This window comes from Hyalella azteca, unplaced genomic scaffold (assembly GCF_000764305.2).
Source record: "Hyalella azteca isolate HAZT.00-mixed unplaced genomic scaffold, Hazt_2.0.2 contig5071, whole genome shotgun sequence".
Lineage (NCBI taxonomy): Eukaryota > Metazoa > Arthropoda > Malacostraca > Amphipoda > Hyalellidae > Hyalella > Hyalella azteca.
In genome coordinates this window covers 213,130-230,004 of record NW_025935275.1, presented here as the reverse complement: position 1 = coordinate 230,004, position 16,875 = coordinate 213,130, and the positions used below count along the sequence as shown (strand labels likewise).

At 38.1% G+C, this 16,875-nt stretch overlaps 1 protein-coding gene across 1 annotated transcript; it reads left to right on the top strand.

The window, feature by feature from the left end:
- The first annotated feature begins 4,626 nt into the window (after positions 1-4,626).
- Positions 4,627-14,429, top strand: LOC108677626 (neuroblast differentiation-associated protein AHNAK-like). The gene is made up of 2 exons (XM_018165878.1): positions 4,627-4,637; positions 14,042-14,429. The coding sequence occupies exons 1-2, from the start codon at positions 4,627-4,629 to the stop codon at positions 14,427-14,429; spliced, it is 399 nt and encodes a 132-aa protein (XP_018021367.1).
- The last annotated feature ends 2,446 nt before the right edge of the window (positions 14,430-16,875 follow it).

Here is a 16,875-nt window from a genome sequence, read left to right as displayed (position 1 = left end):
TGAGGGTTCAAGATATTCCTATGCATAGACTAGTTGTATTTTGTACAGAAGTTTAAACGAAGAAAAGTTCTTTCAGGGAAAAAATGTTCACTGAAGGAAATCACTGATGTTCGTCGGAACACGTAAACTTGTTAAACTGATAATAATGTACATTTCGCTTAAATATTGAGAGAATCGGAATTTTGGAATTGTTCTGTGAAGTTCTGAACGTTAACTCTTACAATGTGGAACGATCAACGCTGGTCGTCAGGGTATTAATGCAAGCAACAGAACCATCGTCAAAAATAGTTTCATGTAATTGGTATTATTAAGAGAAAAAAACCTGCAATAGAACTAAGTAATTGAACGCTAGCGTAAACCTAGCCTCGCATACTAGAGCAGGAGAACGCCACTAGAGTTTAATTGAAGCCTCTAGGGAGGTGCTACCCGTAAGTCTAGTATGAGCGTAGCTGTTTTATATCGTATTTAATCGCCTGCTCGTGCTGCTATCGCAATAGCCTGTCAGGTTTTGTTTTAATTTCAGTCGCTTGCATTGAAGTTGCCTATTGAACGCTTGAGTAGCTCTGAGAGCGATCGTTTCAGGTTAGAAGTGCATATTAGAGCATGATTACCCTTGAAAAGTCTCCAATAAATCATTTATGTATTTAAAATAGAGCAAATTTGAATTCGAGCGGTTGAATTCGTTGGTGTTTTTTTTTCTCTAAGACGCTTGAAGCTCCTGAGAACAAACATTATGCATAAATATTTTCAAATATTTGATAGTCACTCCTATTTCACTACAATTGAATTATGCCATCATTGAAAAAAGGTGAAGATCACTATCCCTTTCACACATTTTTGAAGTCTGAGGGCATTCGCAGTTTTGGTTTAGCAAAGAATAACCTGAAAAGCATTGATTTAGGCTGCCTACTTATGCTTAGCTGAAATCGCTCGTACAGCCTAGAATTGAGTTGGTCATTTTCAAACATTTTCTCCAGTGTCTGCTTAAAAATTTAAATATCGCCGCTTAGTCTCATTGCTCGTGTATTCTAAGTACTCCTAACCCTTATCTTTGAATCATTAGCTGAATGAAGTTGCCACTCCTTTTGCGATTTGGACGAGTTCCGCGTCCTGATTCCTCCCCTGCGGACACGTGGCGGTGCCGCGTGCTGGTCCGAAGATATTTTTCGATGCGTCCACCAAACTTACGTTGTTCAGAGGTACCAACTTTCTAAGAATGTGTCGTTGCCCGAACATAGCTAGTAATATATGAATAAAATTATATATTAGTTTTGACTGAAATTGAAATAACAACGCACACTTCTGTTCATAATAATTTAGTCAAGTTCGAACAACGAACAAATTATTAAAAATGCATGCTTTCTGAACTAATATGCGTGACACCGCCGCATACTGTCAATATTTATGTATTAAGGAATTTATTCTATCTTTTATTTTTAGACGCTAGCCCACAAATTTCTCCAATCCTTTCAAGCACCCAGCTGTACTTTTGAAACTTGCTTTCCCGCTAACCTTCGTAATAACCTTTGCTATAACGCGTAGGGTTTTTAAAATTTTTGCGCATATGATTAGTTTAGTGTGCCTATCTTTTGGTAAATATTTACTTATAATGTGTTATCTGATATGGCACTTCGTTCAGCTGATCTTCGTTATGAAAAGTATGCACACATTATTTAAAAATGAATGCAAAATGCGGCAGAATTGTCTACAGCAAACACATGAATAAATCATTCATGTTGACATTATTTTGTTAACTTAGACTTCTGCGAGACTCTGATTGATTCTTCCGAGAATCCACTAAACGATCCAACTTGACACAGGTTCATGTCCTGAACATGTCGAAAATCAGATTCATGTTCGGTGAATTGGCCTTTGACATTTATGAACCATCTATTATGTAGCTAGGTTTTTCCTGAAACAACGACAACATTTATTTCATCACCAAAAAAAAGTGTTAGCTCAACAAATTCACATGATTTTCAACAAAGCTTTGCGTGCATGCATTCAGAGAAAAGGTTGGGCCAAATTGTCGAAATAATGACACACTTTCTTACTCATTAAACTGGGTCAGGATGACGCACACAGAGGCAAAAACTGCATATCAATTGGCCAAATATCTCGCTCATTTTTCTGAGTGATGCTTACACTATATACACATATTAGGCCCATACATTCTGTACAGACAATTAGATTTTTTCGTAGTATCACAGCAACAAAGGCAGGAATTAGGTTCATATTTCATTCCGTTGATGTAAACTACCTCAAGATGAAAGCAAGCAATAATAATAATAATATAAATGTGCACTGCCTGTCACCAAATGTATTCAATGAGAGTCGATTCAAATTATTATTTTCTTATTTTTCTTCCAAGGTTCGAGGCACATTATACATTAGCGTTAGTTTTCGGTCTCGTAACATATATTGATATTCCATCTATTTTATATGGAATTTTGAATTTATTTTCGAAGATTTCCTTATAACAAGAATATTTTTACTCGTTGATTCTCAACGTTTTACCTCAACGCTTTGCAGTGATATTATAACTTGTCGACGGCCACGATTTATTAGTAACATGCACCCCAAATATGTATGATACACACCCAGAATTTGCGTGTTTACGTTACACATTCTGAATGTGTTTGAGTGTGAGTGATACTCATCCTAAATGCAAAACATTCTCTCTGTCATATAAAGGAAGGATGCTAATATTCGGCAATTTCAACTCACCACAGTGAAGAATTTAATAACGAAAATTCAGATGCAACTCTCATCTTCGAGCTGCTAAATTAAATGTTACTAAAATGAATTATACTCGAGTTTGTTGTGCCTAACCTGCGTATGATTAGAAACGCAGTAGCGTAGCAACAAAACTTCAAGTGGTCAGTGCGTGCATTTTGTGCTGGCTCGATGGTATTGACGATCATTTGTACTGGATTACTAATACTATAGAAATCATACTGCAGTCATGGCTGGAAACCCATAACGTTCATTCGTGGTCCTAAGGTCTTTGGGTACCTGAATCCTGATCAGTTTGAAAAAATTTCATGCTTTTAAAGCGCGTTGTGTTACGAGTAGAACATGCATGTTTATCGATACAATTGCAATAATGCTAATCTAACCTAAATAACATTTGTTGCGAGCGGAAAATGTTTAGTTAAAGGACGACTGCCTTTGATATAATTATGAACATTTATGTGAGCGCAATGTTCAAGTTTTGAATTTCAGTGCAGGCTTCTGAAACTTGTAATAACCTTGATCGTGCCTTCTCCTTGTCGAGTTACATTAGAGCTCCGTGAACTGCATTGTCGTATTGATGTTCTCGATGTGCTTCCTTCAAATTGAGTGTCGAAGAATTCCCTGCCCTTGCAGCTTTTTGTGATTTAATCATGTGTGCATATTAATTGCTAATCGCCATGACCATCGTTCACTTTAAAGGGTAGGTGTTGAAAATTTCTCGATTTATGCCTAAATCATAATTTGCATGGGAGATCAGGCGACTATATATAGCAAAACGCTAGTGTACCTGCAACCGATTTATGTATCACCATTCTTGGCGGTTTTGACGACTATAGCGTGGCGTTATAGTGAACCTAGCTTCATCTAATTCATTCATCATTATCCTGTGCAGTTCAGACGACTAGCATGGTGCGCGGAAGTGAAGTTTCATCCAATTCATGTCTTTATCTTGATCATTTTACCAGCTTCTGCTTGAGCTTCCTTCCTTCATCCTGTAATTTACAGGATATTCGCATACGCCATCATAATTCGTGAATTTAGATAAGCTCAATGAGTATTTTAATCGCTATTGGGGATGAATCTTCTAAGTATATTATTTTATTTGATATGCGTACTATTCATGCTTAGTATACGCTGAAAATAAACTAAGTTATACATATATATTGTAAGCTTCCATCAAATTTTCATTCTTCTTCATAAGATGCCGTGTAATTCTGTACTAATTTAAGGTTTGAAAAAATTAATTCTGAACTGCTTGATTGCAAAAATGTTAATGTTCAACTGCAATAACGAATACCTGACGTACTAATCTATCAGTCTGTTCGTCGTCAATACGGTCATGTAAATTGAACGCACATGCTTTAAATAAACCCGTCATGTGAACACAGATTTTAACGAAAGCAACAGTCACAGATTAATTGTTAGGATATATAGCAGATACCGTTAAGGGGACCCGCTACTCTAAAATTTTCAATTATGGCGTTTTCCGGTTTTTGTGCTCATCTTAAAGCTTACTTTTTAACGCATCCAACGGTACCAGAATCATCCCTCTACGTCGAAAAATGATTTCGTAACAGCCCCCCGAAGGGAGGGGGCTTTTAGAGCCCTTAACTAAAGCCTATGGGATTAATTAGAAGGCTGGACACACTAAAAAGTAACGTCTGACGTAAAGCGGCCAATTATGGCATTATCTGGTGCTTATACTCATCTTAAAGCTTACTTTCCGACGCTTCCATTGGTAGCAGAATCATCTTCCTACCTCCATTTTTACGTTCAACACGCCCCACGGAACGGGGGCGGTGGGGGCGGCCTTAATAAATGTCTAAGGCAGTAATTACGGGGCGTGACTTCATATACTGCCAGCTGTAGCCAGATCTTTCAGTGCCCATCATGACAGCGAGGTGAGAGGTGTGCAGCCACTTGCTCTATGCCTTCATCACTTAGTTTTAAGGCTTAGTTGCGGTATGTTGGCTACGTTACGACTCTTTTACGTCATTTTACGTGCCGCCCGGCAGTTTTTTGGGCGTCCTGAAAACCTCCGATTGGTCTCACGGCAAACCTATCTCCTCCTACAGTTTTCAAGCTACAGCAATGAGACATATACCATTCGATTCGTAAAGACCATACCTGTAGACTCTGTGATCACTTTTTTAAATTTCAGTGTGGTTCGTTTTTATATGGGGGAGAAGGGGGGGGGGAATGAGAAAAATGGGAAAAAAGCGCATTAAAAAAACTAAGGGGAAAATGAGAAAAGTGATCACAGAGTCTATAGGTATGGTCTTTACAAATAGAATGATACGTGTCTCGATGTTGTAGGATGATATTTGTAGGAGGAGATAGATTTTCTAAAGTACCCCTTTTTAGCCGTTTTCTATGAATTTCACGTTTTCTATCAATTTTTTCGAAAAATTCATACGAGCAAAATGTTATTTTTTTTTTTACATTTTACGTATGTGTGTGAAGCTTCATGATGATCGGATAATAACTGTAGAAGTTTTTCCGGAGGGTAGTGGGTCCCCTTAACAGAGCTACTTTAATTACTTTAACTGCTTTACTCGCATTATGCAATCAAGACTCACTCGCGCTCTTGCCATTGTTTCGTCACATTAAAAGTTATTTCACCAGCCTAATTAGTCATCTATTCTATGGAATAATAATTTATTATTACCTACCAGCCTATTACCTATTAATTATTACCTATTAATCATCTTTCATACAAGTATTTCCTTCATTCATAGGTAGAATATTCACAGCGGTTTCAAATCGCCACTTCCACTTTTCCCCACAATTGTTAGCTATATCATCACCTACATGTAATTCTGGTCAACCATATATTGAACTTGTCTTTCACAAGTGTCGTGTAGACATCGCTTCACTTATCACTAAGCAAATCACCTGCAATGATATGCAAATTAGCAAGGAATTAATAGCTGAAACTTTGTAGTGGGTGCACAAGGAACAACTGGATCTCCCTCCTATATACGTAGCAATGTACAACCGACTTCCGCACGTTTTTTTACAGTTATGAATCTTTTACTCGTGTCTGCAAATCATGCACATCATGGGGCTACTTCTATCGGTCATTTTATTCAGGAACCCATAATTTGAAAAGTAAATTTACAAATCTAATACATTTTTTAATAAGAGGTATATGCAGCATCTATACCATGCAGCCTCTCAGAGATATTATGTTCGATTAGGTGCAATTTCCCGAGCCACAATATAGCTACCGTTAAATGAATTACTAAGTAGAATACATGCTAAGGTTTCCTGATTATTTTATTTATTGTCCGTTACTAGATCGCATTTTGTTACCGGTGACTTATTGATTATTATTTTATAACTTAATTCTTATTAATAACATTGACATGACATTCGCGTTAAAAGGTTAGGATTGATGACGGACGCTTAATTATGTAAAAGTCTCTGCTGCTTCTATCATTATTTTAGCAAGCATTATTGAACAATTTATTATTTTAACTGTTATTATTCGGCGTTTTCTTTCTGAATAAAAAAGTATTCTTCAACATGTTAATTTGCTGGAATAATTAGTAAGTTTTCACTAACAACGCAGCGCGAACCTTCTCTGTTAAATTTCAAGCTCATCAGGCGAACAATCATTTAATTAATTCACGTACAAATGGATGAAAATTACGTTTACATTGTAATACTTTTTCTCAATGTACTATTAACTTTACTGAGATTCTCATTTGTTACTCGTTAAAAGAGGCCTGTAATTTTGAGATAATTTCCATACTCTGGATTAATGCAAAATTTTTTTCATTAACGTATTCGAAAGAGAGAGAACCTGCCAATTATCGACTCTTCTTTCTATAATCTTACGAGCATCACGTTTGCTTCAGGTTTTCCAGCAATTTCCCTTATTTCAGTCCAATATAATGTATCAGTCGATATTTTCGAATAAAATTTGATGTCCACACAGTGCGAATTTTTTTTAGAATATTTTCGTTCTGATTCATCAGTTGATTTTGTTTGGGTAATGAAATAAGATGCCTAGAAATTGCTTAAGGTTATGTATAATAGTTTTATAAAATCATTAATCGACATTGTCAAGTAACAAAATAACATATGATGTATTTCAAACCTTCTTATGTTAAATTTATTTTGTGTATCACCTTTTGACTTTATTGCCGAATAAAATAATCTGTCCTAAACTTTGCTGAGCAATATTTATTTGATATTATGTTCGTTGGGCATTGATAAAATACCATGTCACTATCTTTCACGAGTTATATTTGTTCCATACCCACAATTAGCGGAGTTACTCCGAGTATTTAGTGATGACGCGCGTTGGCTGCACGCGTTGCCCAAGACACTTCGTTGTGCTGCCCACGTCGTCCATCTCCACGCGGCATAAATAAAACACTGACACGGCCCGTGTTTCTTATCCTTCTGTATAACCATACGGCCGTGTTTCTTATCCTTCAGTATACCAATACGGCCGTGTTTCTTATCTTTCAGTATAACCATACGGCCGCGTTTCTTATCCTCCAGTATAACAATTCGGCCGTGTTTCTTATCTTTCAGTATAACCATACGGCCGTGTTTCTTATCCTTCAATATAACAATACGGCCGCGTTTCTTTAGTTAAATTAATTACGCTAATTACGTTAAATTAATACGAACAGAAAAGTCTACTGTTTCACGGACGACCTCTAATGCGAGGAAAATTCATCAAATTTATCATGAATTGTAAATGATTATCAATTAGCACTGAAATACAGGACCTAACACAAATACAGACTAACACTGTAAATAAGAAATCATTAATAACATTTTAACGCTAAAATAACTTTTAAGATATTTATTGAACTTTCATTTAATGATGTTCCACAGAGAATCGTGCATATGAAGCCATAGGAAAAGTATAAGCTTGACCACAGGAGTCTATAATAAGGTTATGGAGAAGACAAATGATTAGTACGGTCATGCAAATAATGCTAATGGTTGTCTGTCAAGTTGAAGTGAATGCCACCCATGCTTCGGTGGAGCATACCTCGCAATTACATGGAATGATGACGACCATCATTGTTGAGTGAAAAGGAATGATTACGACCATCATTGTTGAGTGAAAAGGAATGATTACGACCATCATTGTTGAGTGAAAAGGAATGATTACGACCATCATTGTTGAGTGAATGATACTGGGATATCTTGCTCGGGATGGCAGCTTACCTTGCAGCTAATGAATGCTCATTACGTGCTTATGATTAGGAGGCCTCTGCTGTGTGATGTGTGTGTGGTTTGTGTGATGTGCGTGTGGCTTGTGTGATGTGTATGTGGTTTGTGTGATGTGTGAGTGACTTGTGTGATGTGTGTGTGCGTGTGTGTGTGTGTGTGTGGCTCGTATGATGTGTGTATGGCTTGTGTGATGGGTGTGTGGCTTGTGTGATGGGTGTGTGGCTCTTGTGATGTGTGGTTTGGATGTGTGTGTGGCTTGTGTGATGTATGTGGCTTTTGTGATGTGTGATTTGCGTGATGTGTGGCTTAATTGTGAGATGTGTGGCTTGTGTGGATGTGTGTATGGCTTGTGTGGTGTATTTGTGATTTGTGTGATGTGTGGGTGTCGTTTAGTTTCTTATTGATTACATGGGACGAGCAGAGACAACGTTGCTGCACAAAAAAACGTTAATTAATCCAAGTTGGTGCGTCTTTTGTTGATGCTTAGAATATTTTTTATTAAAAGATATTCTACAGACCAATTAAGCTCTTAGTAGAAAGTATGATTGCCAGTGCTTGTTAGTCAGCTATAGTAATTCGTATCCCGCGAGAACTGCAATCCGAGTTCATCAACTTTCTGAGACGATGCATGCAAAAACCGCTGTAATAATTACATGAATAAGATGAACCCGTTCTTCTAGAATTGAATTTAATGACTCGCCCCGTTGGACGGACGTGTAGTATCTGCATTAAACCTTCCATTAGAGACTTGAGAAGCATTGTACGCAAGGAATCTGCTGCGCAGGCCGAGTGAGCAGTGAGATTGAGACCTTCTGTAGCGAGGGCTGGGCTATAGCTACCAATAATGGACGCAAACGACCGGCCTCAAAAATATATATAATCGTTTTAGAGGACTATTACCATACATGAGTCTCGCTCGTGTCTTTATTTGAGTGCGGTGTCTCAGATGTTCGTCGTTTAGGAGGAAGCCCTGCTATGCTCTTTTGAGCGAAGTCTAGCGACAGCGATCAGTGCATTAGTGACTGCGGTGGGTGGTCGCCGTATCATGCACAATCCAATTACCTCGACGTTCCGTTGACTACCACAACGTTTCGTTTGCCTTGGGATAGTAAAAGCTGTTTTGTTGAGACCAAAGCGAGCGTAAGCTTGAGGCGCCGAGCGTAGAGATGTGACGGCGTACGGGTGGGCCGAGACCACCCGTACGCTCTGCGGCGCTCAGCTCCCTGTTTGCTTTTGAGCTGCCGGACCACACACGTCGAAACACAGACCACCTCTGAGAATTTCTCGACCACCTCAGAACCTTCGTCCTCATCCTCAAGGGGGGGATGGGGGTCCTGTTTGACGTGGGGGAAGGGGGCGGTTCTGTTCTATGGAGGCAAAGACATCTCTGTTTCAATGAATGAGTGTGACAGGTTCCGTGCTATGGGTGCTCCCGAAATGACTTGAGCATTGCAAGGTAATGCCGATTTTGCCGAGCCTTCAGCACTTGTATTTATAAAATCAATGGAAAAACTATAAAGCAGAGGCCAAAAAATAAAAAATTATTTATTAGATGTTAAACTTTTATGTAATACCTGGAGGAGACAACCAGGTATTTTAGTCTTTTTTATTTTCGTTTTTATTGATGAAACTTCAAGATGAAAATTTTATCAGGCTAGATCGAGGCTACTTTCTCACAATCACTCAAACTTTCGTTTCACAGAATCTTATAAATTAATTATAGCCATTAAATTAGTCATGCAGAAAGGTTTCACGACCCGAGCAATCATTTTAAGTATGTCCTTGGAGTCGTTCAGAATTAATTTCTGGCTGTGTTAGAGCATATAATTTTGTGGATGCAATTACGAGGTGAGCAGTGCAATCTCGATGGCACGCTAATGACCCCATATGAATGTTAGGGCAGGATGAATAAGCGTCGGGGCGAATAACCCTTGACAAAACTGAATGTCAGCCTAATTAAGCCTTGAGGAGAAAACTGCTTTTAAAGGCAGGAAGCAACTGCACCGCAACAAGCAAAGCATAAATGGCAGTTTACGATCCATATATTTCAAAGTTAATTTCATGTTTGACAGTCATGAACATTTTCCGCTTGCGCATTTGATGCGAGAACTGCTATTTCTTCTCGTAAATTTGTTTTTTTATGAGAATTTTTTTATGAAAACTTGGCATCGTTTTTCACACAGGTATAAGTTCAATCAACTCAGTTTGCTCAAGCATTGATTCAAAATTTCCCAATATTTTTGTCCAGATTAAAATTACTTGAATTACTTCTATACCTTAAACAAAATCCTAATGAATTCTTGTACTTTTTTAAAAGGTAGTAAATTAGTGGCAAATCAAGTATCATTCTTTCTTTATGCATGTTTTTGTAGAAAATTATTAAATGTTTAGCTCTATTTCTAATAACATACGTTTAAAAATTACTTTTTAAAGACAACACTTCCAAAGAATCCAGTGCCTCCAATCTTACAGATGTACCATGAATTTCTCATTTAATTTTTGAATATTAAAAAAATTAATTTTTAAGTTTTCAAAATTATTTATTCTATTAATTGATTCATGCATTGCCTCCGACTTCACACAAGTGTGCAAAATTTCAGATCAATTAGACAGGTAAAAGTGTGTCAAATATCAGTTATAAGATTTGTAGCTGACAAAATTATTTTTTCAATTTTTTAATATTAAAAATTTTTTAATTTTTAAAATCATTTATTTTGACATTTGATTCATGCATTGTCTCCAACTTTACACAAGTGTGCAAAATTTCAGATCGATTGGATAAGTAGAAGTGTTTTAGATTTCGATTACAAGATTTGTAGCAGACAGACAGACAGACAGACAGACAGACAGACAGACAAACAAGAAATGAAGTTAAAGAGAAGTGTTGTAAAAAGAAATTATTCCAGGCCCCTGTGTGTATACAAATCACTCAAATTATCGTTTTTATGCTATATGTGCTTCCGGGAAAAACATTTGATTTGTCGGGCTCGAATCTGTGGATAGCCAAAGCTCATTTACTCGTACATCACCAGCAGCACATATACACTAACGCTCGTACCTTGTCTCCAACGCTCGTACCGCGTATCCAACGCTCGTACCGCGTATCCAACGCTCGTACCGCGTATCCAACGCTCGTACTGCGTATCCAACGCTCGTACCGCGTATCCAACGCTCGTACCGCGTATCCAACGCTCGTACTGCGTATCCAACGCTCGTCGTCATACATACTGAAATGTGGGTTAAAAATACCTCGGATTTAGCCAAGCTACAATTTTTTTCATTCAAATCAATTTTATTGAGATTGACCTTAAAGAAGATTATCAGCAGGATAATTCTCATCATTTATTCCCGTTTTAATTTGATTATCTTTCAGTTGAGGTCTAGGTATAATTTATTTCACTTTTCCCCTAACGTGTAAGGATAATCTGATTAATATCTAAATTCGAAACTGGTATCTAATGCTAATCTAGATTCGAGAAATGTAGAGTTTGGCATGTTGGTTAATCAATTATACTTTATACTTAAATTAATTTTACTTTAATTATTTTGGTTGCATGGTTTCACTGCGTCGCTGCCAATGTGAATTTCGATGGAATAAGGGGACAGGTGCAGATAACTAATTTACTTATTTATTATTCATTTAATACTTGTGTTTATTATTAAAAAGTTTTCTTGATTTAAAGCAAGAAACGACGTGAATATGGATTTAAATGGAATTATCCATTTTGAAATGGCATGGATGAATCAAGAGTACTGCAGTCAAATGAGATAGACACAAATATCCAGCCCGTAGAAAGTATTTTACTGCAGTTGATAAACATATAAATTATCCGGATATCGACTGTCGGTTCAAATTATATTAAGAAATTTGCAATTAATAATTTGATTTTGTGTACGCAAATCAAGTGACGTAAACACGTAAAGAACATCTCCGTGTGGAAGGGGTTTAAATAGGCGAAACGTTATTTTCTGCCGCATTTGTGACATTCCCATTTTGTTATCTAATAGAAACTCTTTAACGTAAGATCTACAGTCCAGTCCTTGGCAGCGCTATAACGAAATTAAGCAATTATTGCTCTTGGCATTAAATATCGGTAAAATCAAGTGAATCTTATAGCATCAAGATTTTAGATGGCTCTTTGACAAATTTATGAATAATATCTGATCTAATACATATGTGCACATGCGGGTATGATGTTGAGGATTCATATATTGAACCTAGGAACACTTTGCATGTGAATATTCGTGTTTAAATCTCTGTACGTTTGCTGCCTGACGAAGAAACCCAGCAGCATGTAAATTTGATTCTTTATTGTAAACAAATATAATTTTGTTAATTTCCCCACTTGTGCAGCCTTAACTTAGTGATATTACCTTATTAGTTTTAGAGGTAGACATGTAAGTTGTCAGCAAAAGGTCTGATAGTTAAGTTTAATTGTTCGTGCATAATGTCTTTGTATTACCAGAGAATTGAGTTCTCACTTTTAAATCTGTAACCATTCAGAAATGTTTGTATAGTTCAGTGAAACTAACCTAACTCAACCTAATCTTCAATCCATCAATAGCATTGATCATTATAATGTATCTTCATCGTGTAGTTTTTACTGTAGCATAATAAATGTAGATCCTTAGAACAATCAAGCAATCACAAGAGGTCTTTCTTATTTTCGAAGGCAGCTCGACATTAACCGGTTGCTTCATCTATAATTACCTCTTCTCCGGCCATTATATTGCTGGAATACAAATTAGGAGTCAGTGTTATTCAAGACGGCAATTTGCCACTAAAATTGCCCTAATCGCTGCACCAACAAAGTCATGTAATGTATGCTACGAAAAAAAATATCTTGAGGTCCACAAAAAGCCTTTTGGTTGAAGCGAGAGACTCCCCTTCGGTCCAGCGTTGCGTGGGTGGCCCACTATAGCCGAGCTTCTCTCATCATACTCGTGGCCTTTATGCGCCTTGAACTTATGCTAAAACTGGATCAAGGCCGACCTAGAAATTAACATAACATCAAAATAGCTATAACTATTCTAAGTGGTCCAGAGCTAACCATGGCGTGCAAAATCTTTGGTTCTAAAATATTGTTTAGGGAATAATTAACACCGTTCTTTGGAAAATACACTGAAATGCTGGCGCCGGAGACCTCAAAATTCACATATTCCCTTGTCAATTGGAGCTAAATAAGAAACAGTTATAATACATCTATTTGTTTATTTATTATGGGTCGCAACTACAAAATATATATAAAGTGTAATAGACGTCTTGCATTCCACCTGATCTCTCCCTCCGCTCTTATTGGCCCAGCACGCTGAGGTCGCCGCTACGGATGGTCACGTCATTAGTTACACTTTAGGCTTCTTTTCAAAATTAATACGACCAGGCCACCTTAACTAATTTGCGGTGTTGCAAGAGCCGGGGCTGCTATGCGTAGCGTCTAGACTTGCGTTTCAGGGCTGCGTACGTATGCCACTGATCTGGATTGGCAATACTAATTCATGTTATGCGCTTTCAATAATTTCTTTTTCAGTACAAGCAAATTTACGACGTTCAGCAGCAAATCGGGTACTGGGAATCAGAGTGAAACTGAACGTAAACTTAATTTTCATTCGAAAACAGAACACTTCTCGTGGATTGCTACGATAGTCTTATAAAGCATCGTGTTTGTGTGGAGACATCTGATATAATAACGGCCAGAAAGTTCTGACGAGTCCAATACTTATATAGATGAATATTCATTATTATCGTAAAGGCTGTAGAGTATATTAAATTCGTACATAATTGTTCACTAAAATTTCATGTTCATCCTCTGTTAGCATGTATACATTCAGTCACGTCTGATTTTGAACTTCTTAACGATGTAATCGCCCATAAAATAATAATGCTCTCACTTGCGTAGGTGCCTCTTGCCCCCAATAATATTTATCTATACTAATAATTCCATCAATTTACAGCATGGTTCTTCCAGCTCACTCTTGCATACGGTCGCACACGGCTATAGTTTTTAATATCACCAACACCCCTGGTCCAGCAGTGAGCATTCAATGGCCACCGATGTTCTTACCAATTATTTTATTATATAACCGTACCTGCGTACGGCCCCAGCGTCCGCGGTGACGTACCTGCGTACGGCCTCAGCGTCCGTGGTGACGTACCTGCGTACGGCCCCAGCGTCCGTGGTGACGTACCTGCGTACGGCCTCAGCGTCCGTGGTGACGTACCTGCGTACGGCCCCAGCGTCCGTGGTGACGTACCTGTGTACGGCCCCAGCGTCCATGGTGACGTACCTGCGTACGGCCCCAGCGTCCGTGGTGACGTAGCTGTGTACGGCCCCAGCGTCCGTAGTGACGTAGCTGTGTACGGCCCCAGCGTCCGTGGTGACGTACCTGTGTACGGCCCCAGCGTCCGTGGTGATGTACCTGTGTACGGCCCCAGCGTCCGTGGTGACGTACCTGCGTACGGCCCCAGCGTCCGTGGTGACGTACCTGTGTAGAAGCCGCTGTATCTTGGTTACGTCCTCTAGGGGGAGTTGGGGAAGTTCCGTCATTTACCAGATGGGTGACGCGGTCTGTGCCGCTACATTGCGGGACCGCCTACGATGACGTTGAGTGTGATAAGTCTTTTAACACTATTTACGTATAATTGACATGCGATAGTCTTTTAACACTATTTACGTACAAGTGACGGGCGGTAAAGGCTTTCAACATCATGACTTCATAACTGCAATGCGTTACCAGCACATTATCTCATGGATGATTTTTCATCATTATCCAAAACAAAGCACCGGATGTTCATCATCACATGGAGGATGAACACAATGATGTTTCTAATATTTTATGGAGCATATTCTAATGCATTTTTCTAGTTATTTATTCAAGCTTGTTAAAATTTAAATCAATATTTCACGGAATTATTTTAATAAAAGTTTATTTTCAGTTTTCAAAGGATTTTACTTTTCAACGACCGCACATTTTCTCGGCCTGTGATCACAATGTGCGAATTTAACATGATGAGCGCTATTTATTAACTCATTCTAATTGTGATATACCTTGTTAATTGTGTCGATGCATTTAATTGTCTCTTCTTGTTTTAAAACCTCGGGCACCTATAGATGATATTTAATCAACATTGATTTCAATAATTTTCCTTCTTTACATTCGATTCCAACGACGGTCAAATATGCAGATAAGTTTTATAAGTCATTTGATTCTTTAGTTGCACCAACGACTTAGAAATTCTCACATTTGCCGCAATTTGTCCCTGTAGATTAGACTGAAGATGAAACACGCATTTAAAAGCGGCTATTTGTAGCGATTGCCTAGCGGTTTAGTGCTCGAGATCTTATCCTGGTTTTGTGGTCCCTTGTACGACCAGGCACCAGCGACCATCGGCTTATCTTTCACTCTTTCTTATCTCAAAATAACGGTCCTAGCCGCAGTAAAAATGTCACGTTAATGTATCGACCCCCCAAAAATCTGTCGAATACGGCGCGCACAAGCAATCGTCAAGTTTTTATCGTCTTATCTAAGCTATAAAATTTTAAGATATGAGAGGAAACGCCAGGAAACCCATAATTTTCACTAAAATTATAAAAGAAAACATTCAACTGCGGCCAATATTTTGTTAGCTTGATAGTTAAGGCCCCTTTGCGCATTAAAGCTAAATTCTTTGCAGTTCTGAGGCATGGATTTTTTTATTTCTCTAGGTTCCTGATTAATGAAGATTATGACTGATTTCTTATGAAAGTAGATTTACTAAATAAGCAGATTTTGAAATTCTGAAGTTTTCAATAATCCTAGCATTTTTTATGCTTTATTTTTAATATACTTTTATTTCATCATGAAGGAGTTTTTAAATTCGACACACATATCAGAAGACCTGGTAGGTATAATGGTAGAATATGTTGATAGACAAGGTTTTTCAAACAGGAAAACGTTTTGAAACACATGGCAGTTCTTAACTGCAAGACATTTTAAAAGACATGGCAGTTCTAACAGCAAGACATTGTGCGAGACATGGCAGTTCTAACAGCAAGACACTTTGCGAGACACGGCAGTTCTAACAGCAAGACATTTTGCTAGACATGGCAGTTCTAACAGCAAGACATTTTGCTAGACATGGCAGTTCTAACAGCAAGACATTGTGCGAGACACGGCAGTTCTAACAGCAAGACACTTTGCGAGACACGGCAGTTCTAACAGCAAGACATTTTGCGAGACATGGCAGTTCTAACAGCAAGACACTTTGCGAGACATGGCAGTTCTAACAGCAAGATCATGACATAACGACAGTGTCTGCTGGTTAGAGAGGACGCTAAGGTAATTTCTTGTACAGCATACGACATTTCCTGAGTTCTGTGATTTCTCGTCATCGTTTGCTGATCGGATCAAGCGATACCGGCAGCACAGAGGCTCTAATTGAGGATCTCACACGTGGATGTTGAAAGAGTGAGTTCGTAGCATTAGCACATGCATTCACGCAGGTTGTATGTTCCACACCATATATTTAAAATGTTAGTGCCTTTTAAAATGGTTTTAGTTCTATTTACTCTCACACACAACCGTAAGCCCAATTATAATATACAGTGGGTGCAAAAATTATCCGCCACAAAGGAAAAACTTTATTTAGTTAAGGCGTATTCAACAAAATAATACAAACAAACACTATTCTAAGGTAAATTGACATGGGAAATACAAATATCATATCTAAACAACTTGATAATTGAAATTTTGTAAGAAGAATACCGTCCAATCAGTGAAAACAGTAAGATTAGTACCGTCCACCCGAAGAATATACCGCCCCAACAGTGAAGTTTGGATATGGCAGCATAATGCTTTAGGGTTGTTTCTCTTCTGCAGGCCCCGGGGAATAGGAAATCATAGAAGGAAGAATGAACTCTAGAATGTATCGGGGCATTCATGAGAAATGTCTCGTGAAGC